Genomic DNA, 13,059 nt, shown 5'->3' with positions numbered 1-13,059 from the left:
TTCTAGTCGATACTCTATTAAGTACTAGACATTCATTGGAGCTGTAAAGACTAATACATATTATGTTATTTCCTTTATGAAAGAAAATTCACATAAGCTGAGGTATAAGGAATACCTAAAACTAATATGTAGGTGCTTGTTATAAGACATGTACATTGAACTGACCTGCATGAGAATTTTATATGGAGAGATCACCTATGTCTATGGAAAGGCTCATATGATGGTTGTGTAAGTGATCCTTAAACTTGAGATCACTAAGTTATCTTATATAGAGAATCCTATACTTTGATCATATTACATGTTATCTTAATCGAGGTAATGAAAGGACAAATATTGAGTATAACAGAACTATATGAATGTACTTGAGTGATTAAGAGAGTATTCATCACTCTATGTGAATTAGAAAAAATTTTTCATTTGTTCTCAAATAGTATTACTCAGAAATACTTGGCTAAGATGGAATGAGATTTAAAAGGAATTTCAAATTTTATTCAAACGATCAATGAATATTATAAAGAGAACAAACATGATTTAACATGACAAATGTCACACTCAAATATCATGACAACCAATTAAAATTTTTCAGGATGGTACGATCTAATTGTTTGAGTTGATGAGGAATCAATGTTTGTTTCAGGATGATACGATCTAGTATTAGTGGAGGGGATCAAATGGGAGATCCTCTAAGAGATATTTACTCACTCACCAGATGTACTGGTGCAGTCAGTACAAAGAGAATCACTATGCCTAGAGATGTCTCTCCATCATTAGCCTTAGGGATACAATAGTCTAAGGCATCTGATCGGATAGGGTAGTTTAGTATACCCTCATTTATGGTGCTACCAAGAGCACCTATATTCCACTAGGATCTTTTTTACTTGGAGCAGATTGTGAGAGTTATTGTGTTAGGGTTGTCAGGAGTAGTAAAAATGGCCGGTGAAGTTAGCTCCCTTACCCTAGTGTATTGGGTAAAGAATATGAGGGAGATAAGGTATGTCCCAATATTGAGGGAGGAGGATTTAAAAGTGGTTGGGTATTCTTAAGAAAGTGGAGGAAGCACTCACCTAGATTCCAGTGCCAAAGGATGTACGGGTGAATTATGTGGCCTAGTTACTTTTTGATAGTGCTCATACATGGTGGGAAATTATGAGGGCAAGAAAACCAGGGGAAGTGTTGTCATGGATGGATTTCTATATAGAGTTTGACATTTGATATTACTCCATATAGCATAGAAGGAGTAAGAAACAAGAGTTTCTGGCCTTCAAGTAAGGTAATATAATAATGTTAGAGTATGAGAGATGATTTTAGGACCTTTCTATCTTTGCTTCTACTCTTGTTCCTACCAAGCAATATCAAATTTAGAGGTTTAGGTATGGACTTTGGAAGGAATTGAGGAAAATGTTAGTCATTTTTCAGCCAAGCACATTTAAGGAGCTAGAGATTTAGCCAAAATAAGAATTAGCAAGATTCAGCTAAGAAAATAAAGAAGAAATAAAGGGTGAAAAAAGAAGAGTGTAGAAAAAATAAAGAAACATGTTAATTTTTATGCAAAGAGAAGTGAGATTAAAAATGCTTATTTTTCTAACATGCCTACGATTTTACATGTGTATTTGGAGGCATATTTTAATACTAATGACCTTGATCATTGTCTTTTTAATGTTTATGTTTTTTTATTACAAGATTTTAACAACATCTTTCCTGATGAAATTCTTAGTGGGTTGCCACCTATTAAGGGAGTTGAGCATCAAATTGATCTTGTACTTGAAACATCTTTACTTAATCGGTCAACCTATAGAAGTAATCTCGATGAGATAAATAAACTTTAAAAGCATGCGAAATAATTGATGACAAAAGGGTATATAAGAGCAATCACGAGTCCATGTGCAATTCTAGTATTATTGGTATCGAAAAAGGATAGGACTTGGAGAATGAGTGATTATCGGACTATCAACAATATTATGGTAAAGTGTAGACACCCAATCCCTAGACTTGATGAGATGTTAGATGAATTGCATAAGTCTTAAATGTTTTCTAAGATTGATTTGAAAAATAAATATAATCAAATAAGAATGAAAGAGGAAAATGAATAAAACTAAATATGGTTTGTATACATGGTTAGTTATTCCTTTTAGACTTACTAATACACCTAGTACTTTCATGAGATTAATGAACCATGTTTTGCAAAACTTTATAGGTAAGTTTGTTGTGATTTGTAGTAAGAATTTAGAGGACCATGTTGAATATTTATAGAATACATTGATTATTTTACGAAAAGAATGTTTTTATGCTAATATGAAAAAGTGTGACTTTGCATGGAAAATATTGTATTTATTAGATATGTTGTTAGTGCAAAAATTATTGAGATGGATGGAGAAAATGTTAGGGCTATCCAAGAATGACCTACATCTAAGTCAATCTCAAAGGTGAGAAGTTTTCATGGTTTGGCTAGTAGAATTGTTAAAGATTTCAGCACTCTAGTCCACTTTTAACTATATTATTAAGACTATTATTCAAAATAATTTGAAGAATTGAGAAGAACGCTTGCTATTTATTGAATTTGCATATACTAAGAGGGTGCATTCGATTATTATTTATTCACCTTTTGGAAATGTTTATGACTTAATCCTTTGACTTCTTTGGATTTGTTTCCTTTACCTATTAATGAAAGGGTTAATCTTGATGTCAATAAAAAAAACTCAAGTAGTAAAGGCTTTCCATTAAAATGTGAGGTGGAAAATACAAAAAAAGAATGAGCAATATGTATTCAAAGCTAATAAAGGGTGAAATATGGTTATTTTTGAACTAGATGATTGAATTTGAGTGCATAAGTAAAAAGATAGAGGTGGAGATGGAGATGGAGACCATTCAAAATCCTTGAAACAATCAATAATAATGCCTATAAAGTAGATTTACTAGGTGAGTATGGTGTTACTGCTACTTTTAATGTTTTTTTTTGTTTGATGTAGGTGATGATTTGAAGTAAATTCTTTTAAGGAGAGATGAGATGAGATGATATAATCCAAATTACACCACATGATCGATTAGAAGTTCTAGTTTGGCCATTTATAAGATAAAGGGTAAAGAAACTCAAATATGTATTTAACAGGCTTATTCAAGCCAATATGAGTTTCAAGAAAGCTATAACTTCAATAAATGATGGTCAGATCTTAGTCAATTTAATCAATGTGTAAGAGGGGTTTGATCAATTTACAACACAAGTCAATCTAATCTATGTGTCAGAGGGGTCAAATTCATCTACAACATTAGGGTCAAATTATTTTGCAATGGTGGGTTAACTAGTTTCAGTATTAGAGGTAATTTTGAGTTTATTTTTTTAATGTACAATTTTACTCTAATAAGCATAATATTTGATCAGACCATTGGATTGAGCTGCAATTTTACCAGATATTTTTAGAGGTCTTTTTATATATTAGGTTAGAATTTTAAGGAAATTGAACATTAAGAAAGCCATATAATAAGGTCCAAAAAATGTTGTACTAGAACTACATTGATTTTCTAATTGATTTAGAATTTTTTTTTTAATTTTATTAAGAACTCTTTTATTGTTTTTTTTTTTCAGAATTGTTCAGGAATTTTTATCTATAAATATGGTTATTTAAATTTTATTTAATTTTTTTTAATAGACTTTGATTTAAGCAATTATTATTGTATGAGAGGTTTTGCTCGTACTTTTTTATTCTTCATTAAATTACTCTGGCTTATAAAAATATTGACCATGCTCCATGCCATCTTCTATACTTCTCGTCCACGTCTCTTTATAGGCATTGGGTGAGGGTTCAATTACTTATAGTCTTGGTTCCTTAGTATAGATTATTATTGTGTCAAGTTTAATTTCAAACTTGATCTTAGCTTTCTTGAGAAATGTCTTACTTGACTGTGGTTTCTAGATCTTTATATCCACAGGGTTCACATCATGTAATTTTGTCATACTTTAAGGGCATTCTTGATTTTCGAGTCGGGTTTGGTAAGGTTTTGGGTAGGGTAAAACAATATCTATATCTAACCTAAAACCCAATGTTTGTGTTCAAGTTATGGACCTGACTTGGTTCAAGTACTTTATTTTTTTAACTATCTCCTCAAATTCAAACACCACAGAGGTGGCTAGAAAATTAGTGGGTGTTAATTTTATCTAAAAATATATTTTCAACTTATTTTCGTTTAAAAATGCCCCCTATAACCTTTCAAAATAAATAAAGTAAATCAAGTTACCCAATAACGTAAAAAAAATAATTCAAAAACACGAAATTAAACTGGGAACTTTTTTTCTCTCAAGCTCGATTTTTTTTATAAAAAGCAATACAAAGATTTAAAAAGACCTCAATGAGACTTTTTTTGTCGAATGAAATTTATTGACACCAATATCAACCTTTGTTTTGGAATGTGGCTAAGCAATAACTTTACCTCTCTCCTTCGCTATAATCGAGTGACCTTGTCTTAAATTAAAACATATAATTTCTTAAAGTAAGAAGATTAAAAAAAAAAGAACTTGGAAAAGATTTTAAACCTTAAAGGCCTTGAAACCAATTGTTTTTTTTTTTAAAGGTATGCCATTTCACTAAGAGTTTAATTTTGATCCTCTTATTTTTAATTGTTCACAAACAACAAAACCAAATTATTTTTTTGCAAAATCCAAAACCAGCCCAATATCAAGATATTGTTTTAGGTTGAGATTCCTCAAAAGTAAGAAATACAAACCAAATCACCAATCAATACAATGTTAAAGGATAAAATTCAAGAAAAAAAAACTCGATGGCCAAATGAAAAAAAAAAGAGATAACGGACCGAAAAGAAAGAAAAAAATTTCTTCTTAAATAAAAGGTTTTCATTTCATCTCTCTTTTACTTTCAGCCTCTTCACTTTCCATTTCAGTCCTCTCACTTTTAATCTTTTATGGACAATCAAGTCAAATTTTGCTTTACAAAATCTAAAACCAAATCAATGCCAAAACTTTTTTTTTAACCACAAAACCCCAAATAAAATTGCACCAAATAAATTATCAAGCCTAATAATTAATCAGTGCAATATAAAATGATGAAATTGAAAAAAAAAACTGATAACCAAAATACAAAAAAATACACTGAAATATTTTTTTTTATTTTTTTTGTTAATGATACAAATTTTATTTTATTTTATATTTATATTTATAAGAAAATTCGTTTGAATCTTGTTGTAATTGTTTAAGAGTTCTTATGATACAAAATACATACATTAATTATAAATTATAAAATGTAATAAAAAATAATTTAATTCTTATTTCAATGCAGTTAGAAAAATTAAAGTAAAAATATTTATTATAAATTATAAATAAGTTATGTGATAAGTATTAAGAAATATAGAAAAAAAGTTGAATAATAGATGGGGATGAGAAGAAAAGAAAAAAAGTGTTAAAAAAAAATAGAGAAAAAGTAAGCTAAGACAAAAAAAAAATAAAATTGAATAACTAAAGGATTGGGTTCAAATTATAAGATTTAACCTGAATGATTTTGATAAAAATTTAAAATTTTAATATTTTATATGAAAAGTTTTAAAAAATTATATCCGAAAATAGACTATATATATAAATATTTCATAAAAAAAAGTTAAGAAACTTTTCAAATTGAAATAAAATATATATAGCTATCTCATATTAAAAATTTACGAAACATCCTATATAAATATAGAATAAGTATTCATAAATTAATTTTATATATTTTTAATTTATTAAAATAAAATGTAAAAGATAAGGATGCATCTTATCAAATTTTAAGTTAACTCAAATAGTCATTTAAATTTAACCAGGCTAATTATAAACTCAAGTTTTGTTTATGATCTGTTTGAGATTGTGGTAATGATGGTGGTTCAAAGTGTTTTTTGTTTAGAAATATATTATTTTTTTTTACTTTTAAAAATTATTTTTGACATTAACACACCAAAATAATTCTAAAACATAAAATAAATTTCATTTTAAAAAAAAACTTTTTAGAAAAATGATTTACGTTCGCAAACACACACTTAAAAGCCGATGCAGACTACAGGTCGCGGTACGGGCCGGTTTCACTGCTATGATTGGAGGATGAGGAGCAGCAGCGGTATATTGTTTTTTAATTTTTTCGTAGAAAATATCAATCGTTCTTCCTTGTCCAAACTCCATCGAAACCAGATAGACAGACTCCATCAATATCAGTGGCTATGATGTCGCTTACAGAGCTCGATGATGATACGGTGCGCAGTATGTCTATCGGAGCTGTTTTCTCCGACTTTGTAAGCTTCACAATATTCCTCCTTCCTCCATTTCCTTATTTCAACTCAAAAGAATCACATTCCACCAGATAGAGTTTTAATTTTCAAACAGAAGCAATTAATAATTAATTTTGTAATTTATATAGGGAGGGAAGATTAATTCAGTTGATTTTCATCGAAAAGACGATCTGTTAGTTACAGCTAGCGAGGATGATTCGGTTCGTCTTTACGACATTGCAAGTGCCAAGTAAGTCAGTTTTCTTTTTTTAACAAAATAAATAAATAATAATAATAAATTTAATTTTAGTATGGGATATTATTATTGTAAGTTTTTTTGTAATTGAATATTTCAGATTGCTGAAGACTACATATCACAAGAAACACGGTACAGATCGAATATGTTTCACGCACCACCCTAGCTCCGTTATTTGTTCCTCAGTATACCATTTAGATTCTACCGGAGGTCTGCTCTGGTCTACATTTTCTTTTCTTGTTTTGCATATATATATATATATATATATTTTGTGATGATTGAGTGGGTGTTAGGATATTTATTTATTTATTTATTTTGCAGAATCATTACGTTATCTATCATTGTATGATAATCGATGTCTTCGCTACTTCAAAGGCCATAAAGACAAGTATAGCTTCTTTAGTAATCAGCACAGATTGTGGTTTCTTGCAAAAATCACTTTGTATTTTGTTTTGTTTTATTGCAGTCAAAGTCAATATCATGTATCTTTTGGCAACATTGCTTTCATGTTTTTATTTGTTTTCGGTAGTTGCGGGTGGGGTATTCGAATATGGGCATTACTTCTCAGATTCAAGTCATTTACCATGAGCCGAATCGTTGATGGCAGAAGTGCTTTGCTTTTACCATTCCACCTGATGATAACATGTATATGTTGTAAAAACAGAAAATGGGTGCTTCCCTCATCTGTTTACATCTCATTGTATCACATTCACACATTGCCGTGGCTTATTTAGGGTAGTTTAGATTCTTGTCACTTTTTTATTTTTCCCAATCTCAAATGTGTCTTCCATCTCATGAAGCTAACATGAAAATTTTTTATATATATATATATCATGTTGTAGGGTTGTTTCGCTCTGCATGTCTCCAATTAATGATAGCTTCATGTCCAGCTCTCTTGACCACAGCATTAGAATATGGGATCTTCGCGTAAATGCCTGCCAGGTTTGCTTCTAGTTTAGCATTAACTTTTGATGTGAGGCAGTTGTGATGACCAATCTACTATCTTATTCCAAACAGCTTGTATTTATGCTACATGTTTGTGATTTATGCTCACTGTTATAGTTTTCAGGGAATTTTGCATTTACGCGGTAGACCCACAGTTGCATACGACCAGCAAGGTCTTGTATTTGCTGTGGCAATGGAAGGGGGTGCTATTAAACTGTTTGATTCACGATCCTATGACAAGGTTTGTATCTACAAAGCAACGACTTGACTGTGATTTATTATTCTGCTGAGTTTGACCTGTATCTCTAATTGTAGGGTCCCTTTGACACCTTTTTAGTTGGTGGAGATACAGCTGAGGTTTGTGATATTAAATTCAGCAATGATGGTAAATCAATGCTATTGACTACCACAAGTAACAACATCTATGTTCTTGATGCATATGGTGGAGACAAGGTTAGCTTCCTGGGATGAATACTTCTGTTTAGGTCTTTTAAAAGTACCTGATTTGTTATCTCCTTAAAGCCAGCCCAATGTCCTGTTGATTTGATTCTAAAGAAGCTTGTACATTGTTCTGTTTATGTATAATGTATGGGTTAAGTGACCAATCTAAACTTTTCCTCTTGCAGCGATGTGGCTTCAGTTTGGAACCATCTCCCAGTACAACTATAGAGGCTACTTTTACCCCAGATGGCCAATATGTGGTATCAGGTATCTGATTTTGGTTCAATTCTCCTAATAAAATGTTAAAAATCATATTCATTCCCATTTTACCCAAAGAAAACTAATATGATATATGAGGTTGAATGTCAATGCCATCAATTTGAGTTTTGAAACTAATGTTAGTTGTTCAAAGTTTAAAAGCTACCACTAATAATCACATGTCAAGCATTTATGCTAATGTCACCTGCTGTGGGTTTTTTTTAATGAACAACAATACAATACAACTCATGATGGTTTTGAGCTATCATCTAATGTAGCATAGTGAGATGCAAATTTCAACTTAGTCTTTTGATGTTCTCTATTTGGAGTACTGAAATGGTGCTAACAGTTTTTCTGTACAGGCTCAGGAGATGGAACCCTGCATGCCTGGAACATCAACATGCAAAATGAGGTATGGATCATCTCAATATTTTGTCTGATTGGTTTTTTAAATTGCACAGGGCAATCATGGCAAAAAAAAAGAAAAGGAATTCAATGTAGCTAGGCTATTCACCCCTTTGACTCTCGTTAGAAAGATGTCATATAGTGCAAGGATGTAAAAGATCTTTGTTTTTTACTACTTTACCTCCACGTATTTGGCGGGTGAATTCTCTCCGGACATCATAATAGTTCCTTAGTTACATTCTCTTTCTGTATGTATATTAGGCCCAGTGATTGTTCAGAATTCTGCAATATGTCAATGTGGAAGCAGAGTATACGTGCCTACTGCCCAAGTAGTGTAGATTCCCCTTTGCAACCAAGGGGAGTCATCCGCTAGTTGGATTGGCACCTGTGTGGCAAATTGAATATCCTTAACATCGTCTACTTGTGTTTGAAAATAAAAGAAAAGAAAAAAAATCTACTTGCGCATTTGTAAAAGCACTATTGAAGTGGTGGCCATGAAAACAACCTTCATAGATATTCAACTTTTCCTTATTTATTATGTTGAAAAATTACGAATTTTGAATTTCCTCTTGGAAAAATTTCTGTATGACTAAGCTATCATCAATTGATCATTTCGAAAATGATAGCACTCATACTGAATTAATCTCTTGGGTTGAGGTACTTGTTTGTACAAAAACAGGCTTTATTCATCAATGAGAGCTGAGATGGCAATGTAAAACGGGGTGCTTTTGCAGGTGTCATGCTGGAACAGTCACATAGGCATTGCATCATGCTTGAAATGGGCTCCTCGTCGTGCCATGTTCGTTGCTGCCTCTACTGTTCTAACGTTTTGGATACCTGACAGCTCAAAACCAACTGTCGATCCTCGTCCCATGGACACTGAAGGTGCAGCTCCATCTGAACATGTACCTCAACAATGAATCCTGGTAACCTCTTTTTCGTTTATGCTTAAAAGGAATCCTAGGCGCTTAGCTTGTTATGTGCAATGGAAATCCTGGTAACCTAATGTACCCTTTGTTGGGCCAAAATTTTGGTGTGTGCTTGAATCGGACCGAGTTTCTGTATCATAACACTTTTGTTTAATGTTTGGATCTCGTGATTTCAATTTTTTTTTTCTTTTATACAAGCACACGCTAGGTATCTAAAAAATACCGGGTATATAGGCTATTTCGATGTGTATTTTTACATAATTAGATAAATTGATAATTATTTATGTAAATAAATTAAAACATAGTTAATAATAACAAAATGAAAATTGAAAAAATTAAGAGATGAATGTAAATCAAGATATTTAACCACACAAAATAAGACATTCACCTTGATTGTGTTTACTGAACTTGTTTATTTAAATCAATAAAAGATAAATTTACACCCTAAAAACTCATGATTTAAAAAATAAATACAAATGAAACTGACTGAATAAACCTGTGCCCTAAAAAAATATCATGCAAGACCGAACACATTAGCAATATTATTTAAAAATAAATATTTTTTATTTTGAAAAATAAAATTTATTTGTATAAAAAAAAATCATAGATGAATTAAAATAATATCTTAAAAAATCAAACACAAACAAAACAATTAAACAAAACTCATATTCAAAAGAGGCATGCAATGCTCGTGACTTAGACTATTAGACCAAGAAAAACTCATATAAAAATAATTGAAGATAATCATAAAACAATTTTAAAAAATAAAATAATGCAGAATGATAATATTGTACGAAGCTGAATGCCCAACAAATTAAATGTTGATAGATGAAATCAAGAAAAAAACTACTACACAAGAGGATCCAAATAAAAACGAGGGTGAAATAAAAACTATTAATTAGAGAGCAAATAAAAAATTTCAATCGAAGGGTTACATTGAATTGAATTGAAAAATAGTTTTTACAAATGAAAAAACAAATTAAAAGAATGAGGTTCAAATTGGAAAAAATAAAACAACAAAAACTTTGATTGAAGATTAAATTGAAAGCTAAAAAAACCTCAACAAAAAGACCAAGAAAAAAAAAACTAAAAATTAAAAAAAGATCAAAATGAAAACAAGACATGAAAAATTGTAATTGAAAGACTAAATTGTAAAAAAAAAAAAAAAAATCTATAAAAAGAATAAGAACAAAATAAGAAATTAAATAATGAGGACTAGAATTGAAAAACAAAATAAAGAGGATAATGATGTACTTGACTATCAGGAGAGAGAAAAGAACAGAAAAAAACAAAGGACTAATGATGACTATCCTACTACCATAGACCACCACACACCAAACCATGTGGAAGAGAACATGGTGGCGCAGACAGAGAGAAATTGGACGACTAGATTTGGCCACACGCCACTTGAATAGCACGGATACCATCCACTTGCTGAAGCGTATTGCGCACGTGCTAGCAGCTTTTCTGACTTAAAAATTCAAAAGACAACATGAAAATATCCAAATGTTCCCAATGACCCGGGTAATTATACAAAATATTGGTGTGAAAGTACAAAAACACCACATTTAAAAAAGATTATTATTTGTTTTTTCTAAGATTAAATATGTACTTCCACATATAAAAAATAAAAAAGCTAAAAAAACCCTTGTCTAGCATTTTTTTTTTGTTTATATCCTGGGATAGAAATTTTTTCATGATCTTAATTTTATTGATTCTAGAAGTAAAAGTTTATTTTTATTGTGTTAAAAAAAAGACACCGACACCCTAATCCTTTAAAACCAATGAGTCGGTGGAAAACACCGAATCACCATCCTTTAAAACCAATGAGCCAGTGGAAAACACCGAATCACCGTAGCCTTAAAGGATCTACACTAAACGTTTCGTGAAATATGCACCTCTCTTTCTTTGAATTTTTATGCGTTAATTTTGCTAGAGAACTTCCATCCTGTATTCATGTCGTTTTAGACCCTGTTTTTGCCATCAAACCATGTAACGGTGCATTTGCATTTATCTTCAAGGAAGCAGACCAAGAGTGTTTGTGGGAAAACGTTTAGAACCTTTGATCGCCTGATTTTGGGTTGACATGATAGAAAATTAAACACTAAGCAACAGGATATATCTGCCTATGGCTGGCGAATCTTCGAAGGTAATCTTCTTGGCAGAGTATAGAGTATAAACAATTGATAAAGGGATCATTGCATTTTTGGCTCGATAATCTATTTAATCCCCCAACACTTTTGGCTTTGACTCAGGACTATTCAAATTGTTCGACAATTTTCTAGGTTCCGCATGGATGGATTTCTATGCTTCAAATAAAAAAAGAGATCCAAATTTCTTCTCGTACTCGGATTTGAACTGGACAGAAGTTTGGGTATTCTAAAGTTGAAAGATAAATGAAAATCAGGAAAAATGATAACATAATTGTTGATGATCAAGAGATAATTCAAAGTCTCTGGATATCATTCGAGTTTTTCCTTTTTTTTTATACTTCCTTTTTCCTTCTGGCAAGCCACTGAAATGAGTCCAAGTGGCTGATGGCCCTTGCTGTTGTGGACCCCTCAAGCCATGCACTTGCACTTGGTGCGGCTGCTTACGATCAACCATTGGCGATGGTAACGCGTCTTCGAGGAGGTTGGTTTGTGCAGCGAAAACGAAGATATGGGACGTAGATAAACAGAGACAAGTGGTGAGGAAGAGATCGACATGGGGTGGTGGTGTCTTAAAGAGGAGTGGGAAGTGCAATATGGCGACACGTTGAAGGGTAAGATGGTGAGTAAGGGTTTTGCATGAGAAACAAGTTTCAGGGCCTCTGTTCGGGAAAATAACAAAAAACAAAGAAATGTAGAGAAAAGAAAACACTGAAAAACGTAAAAGAAGATGAGGTGGCTTGTGAAGATGGGGATCTTTGTTGCCACATTGCCATTGCAGCTCAGTAAAAATTGTTGAGTTGTGCTTTTATGCATGGAAACGCGTGGGTTCTTGGCTTCATTTCTTTGTTTTCTTTTCTCTACATTTCTTTGAAACTCTATTGTGAAGATGGGGATCCCTATGACTCTCTAAACTCTATTGCCACCATCTCATTGCATGATTTAAGGAAACAAAAACTTTAGAGGATCTTATACCATGTTACAATTTTAAAAAAATTAAAAAAAAAATCTCTAACCGACACTGATATGCCCTCCTCCGTTGGCAAATCACCATGTACAAGTGACATCCTTCTCCATGTATTGGGTGTTGAATAGTAAGGACTAAATATGTTCTTTTTACATAAAATTAGGCTATCAAGAAAAAGGGTTATGCCTTACTAGCATTTTCACCTATATGGAAACCAATTCTAAATGCTCTCTTCTCCCCAAAGTATCATGTAATCTTCCATGCTTTACCATATGGAACCATGCATAAGAGCTTACCATAACCAAAACTTTGAAGAAGACTTACATATGTGATTTCTAGTTGCCAAAAAGCTTGTCCTCTACCAATGGTTTTGCATGATTAAAAACTAAAGAGAAACAACAAACACTTCAACATGCTTTACCCCGAAGTTAAAAACTTATTCTTATCAAATATAGTTTGCAACTAAGCAAA

General features: G+C 31.7%; 1 protein-coding gene across 2 annotated transcripts; it reads left to right on the top strand.

Moving 5' to 3' along the window:
* Positions 1 to 6,030: 6,030 nt before the first annotated feature.
* Positions 6,031 to 9,647, top strand: LOC133670670 (protein ANTHESIS POMOTING FACTOR 1-like). 2 transcript variants are annotated; one of them, XM_062091230.1, is made up of 10 exons: positions 6,031 to 6,261; positions 6,387 to 6,487; positions 6,594 to 6,703; positions 6,815 to 6,881; positions 7,336 to 7,435; positions 7,563 to 7,679; positions 7,754 to 7,891; positions 8,065 to 8,146; positions 8,500 to 8,549; positions 9,277 to 9,647. In XM_062091230.1, the coding sequence occupies exons 1-10, from the start codon at positions 6,190 to 6,192 to the stop codon at positions 9,460 to 9,462; spliced, it is 1,023 nt and encodes a 340-aa protein (XP_061947214.1). In that variant the 5' UTR covers positions 6,031 to 6,189; the 3' UTR covers positions 9,463 to 9,647. The 2 variants fall into 2 exon arrangements, with proteins under 2 accessions (XP_061947214.1, XP_061947215.1); XM_062091231.1 differs by having other exon boundaries at positions 8,487 to 8,549; positions 9,277 to 9,496.
* The last annotated feature ends 3,412 nt before the right edge of the window (positions 9,648 to 13,059 follow it).

Source organism: Populus nigra, chromosome 13 (genome assembly GCF_951802175.1).
Source record: "Populus nigra chromosome 13, ddPopNigr1.1, whole genome shotgun sequence".
Lineage (NCBI taxonomy): Eukaryota > Viridiplantae > Streptophyta > Magnoliopsida > Malpighiales > Salicaceae > Populus > Populus nigra.
This window is presented reverse-complemented; position numbering and strand designations above follow the sequence as displayed.

Bases quoted from the DNA above. Each gene is read 5' to 3' on its own strand.
- LOC133670670 (XM_062091230.1), top strand. From the start codon at position 6,190: ATGATGTCGCTTACAGAGCTCGATGATGATACGGTGCGCAGTATGTCT. The intron at 6,704-6,814 runs GTCTGCTCTGGT...TTTATTTTGCAG, and splicing joins CCATTTAGATTCTACCGGAG to AATCATTACGTTATCTATCA. The intron at 7,436-7,562 runs GTTTGCTTCTAG...TATAGTTTTCAG, and splicing joins TTCGCGTAAATGCCTGCCAG to GGAATTTTGCATTTACGCGG.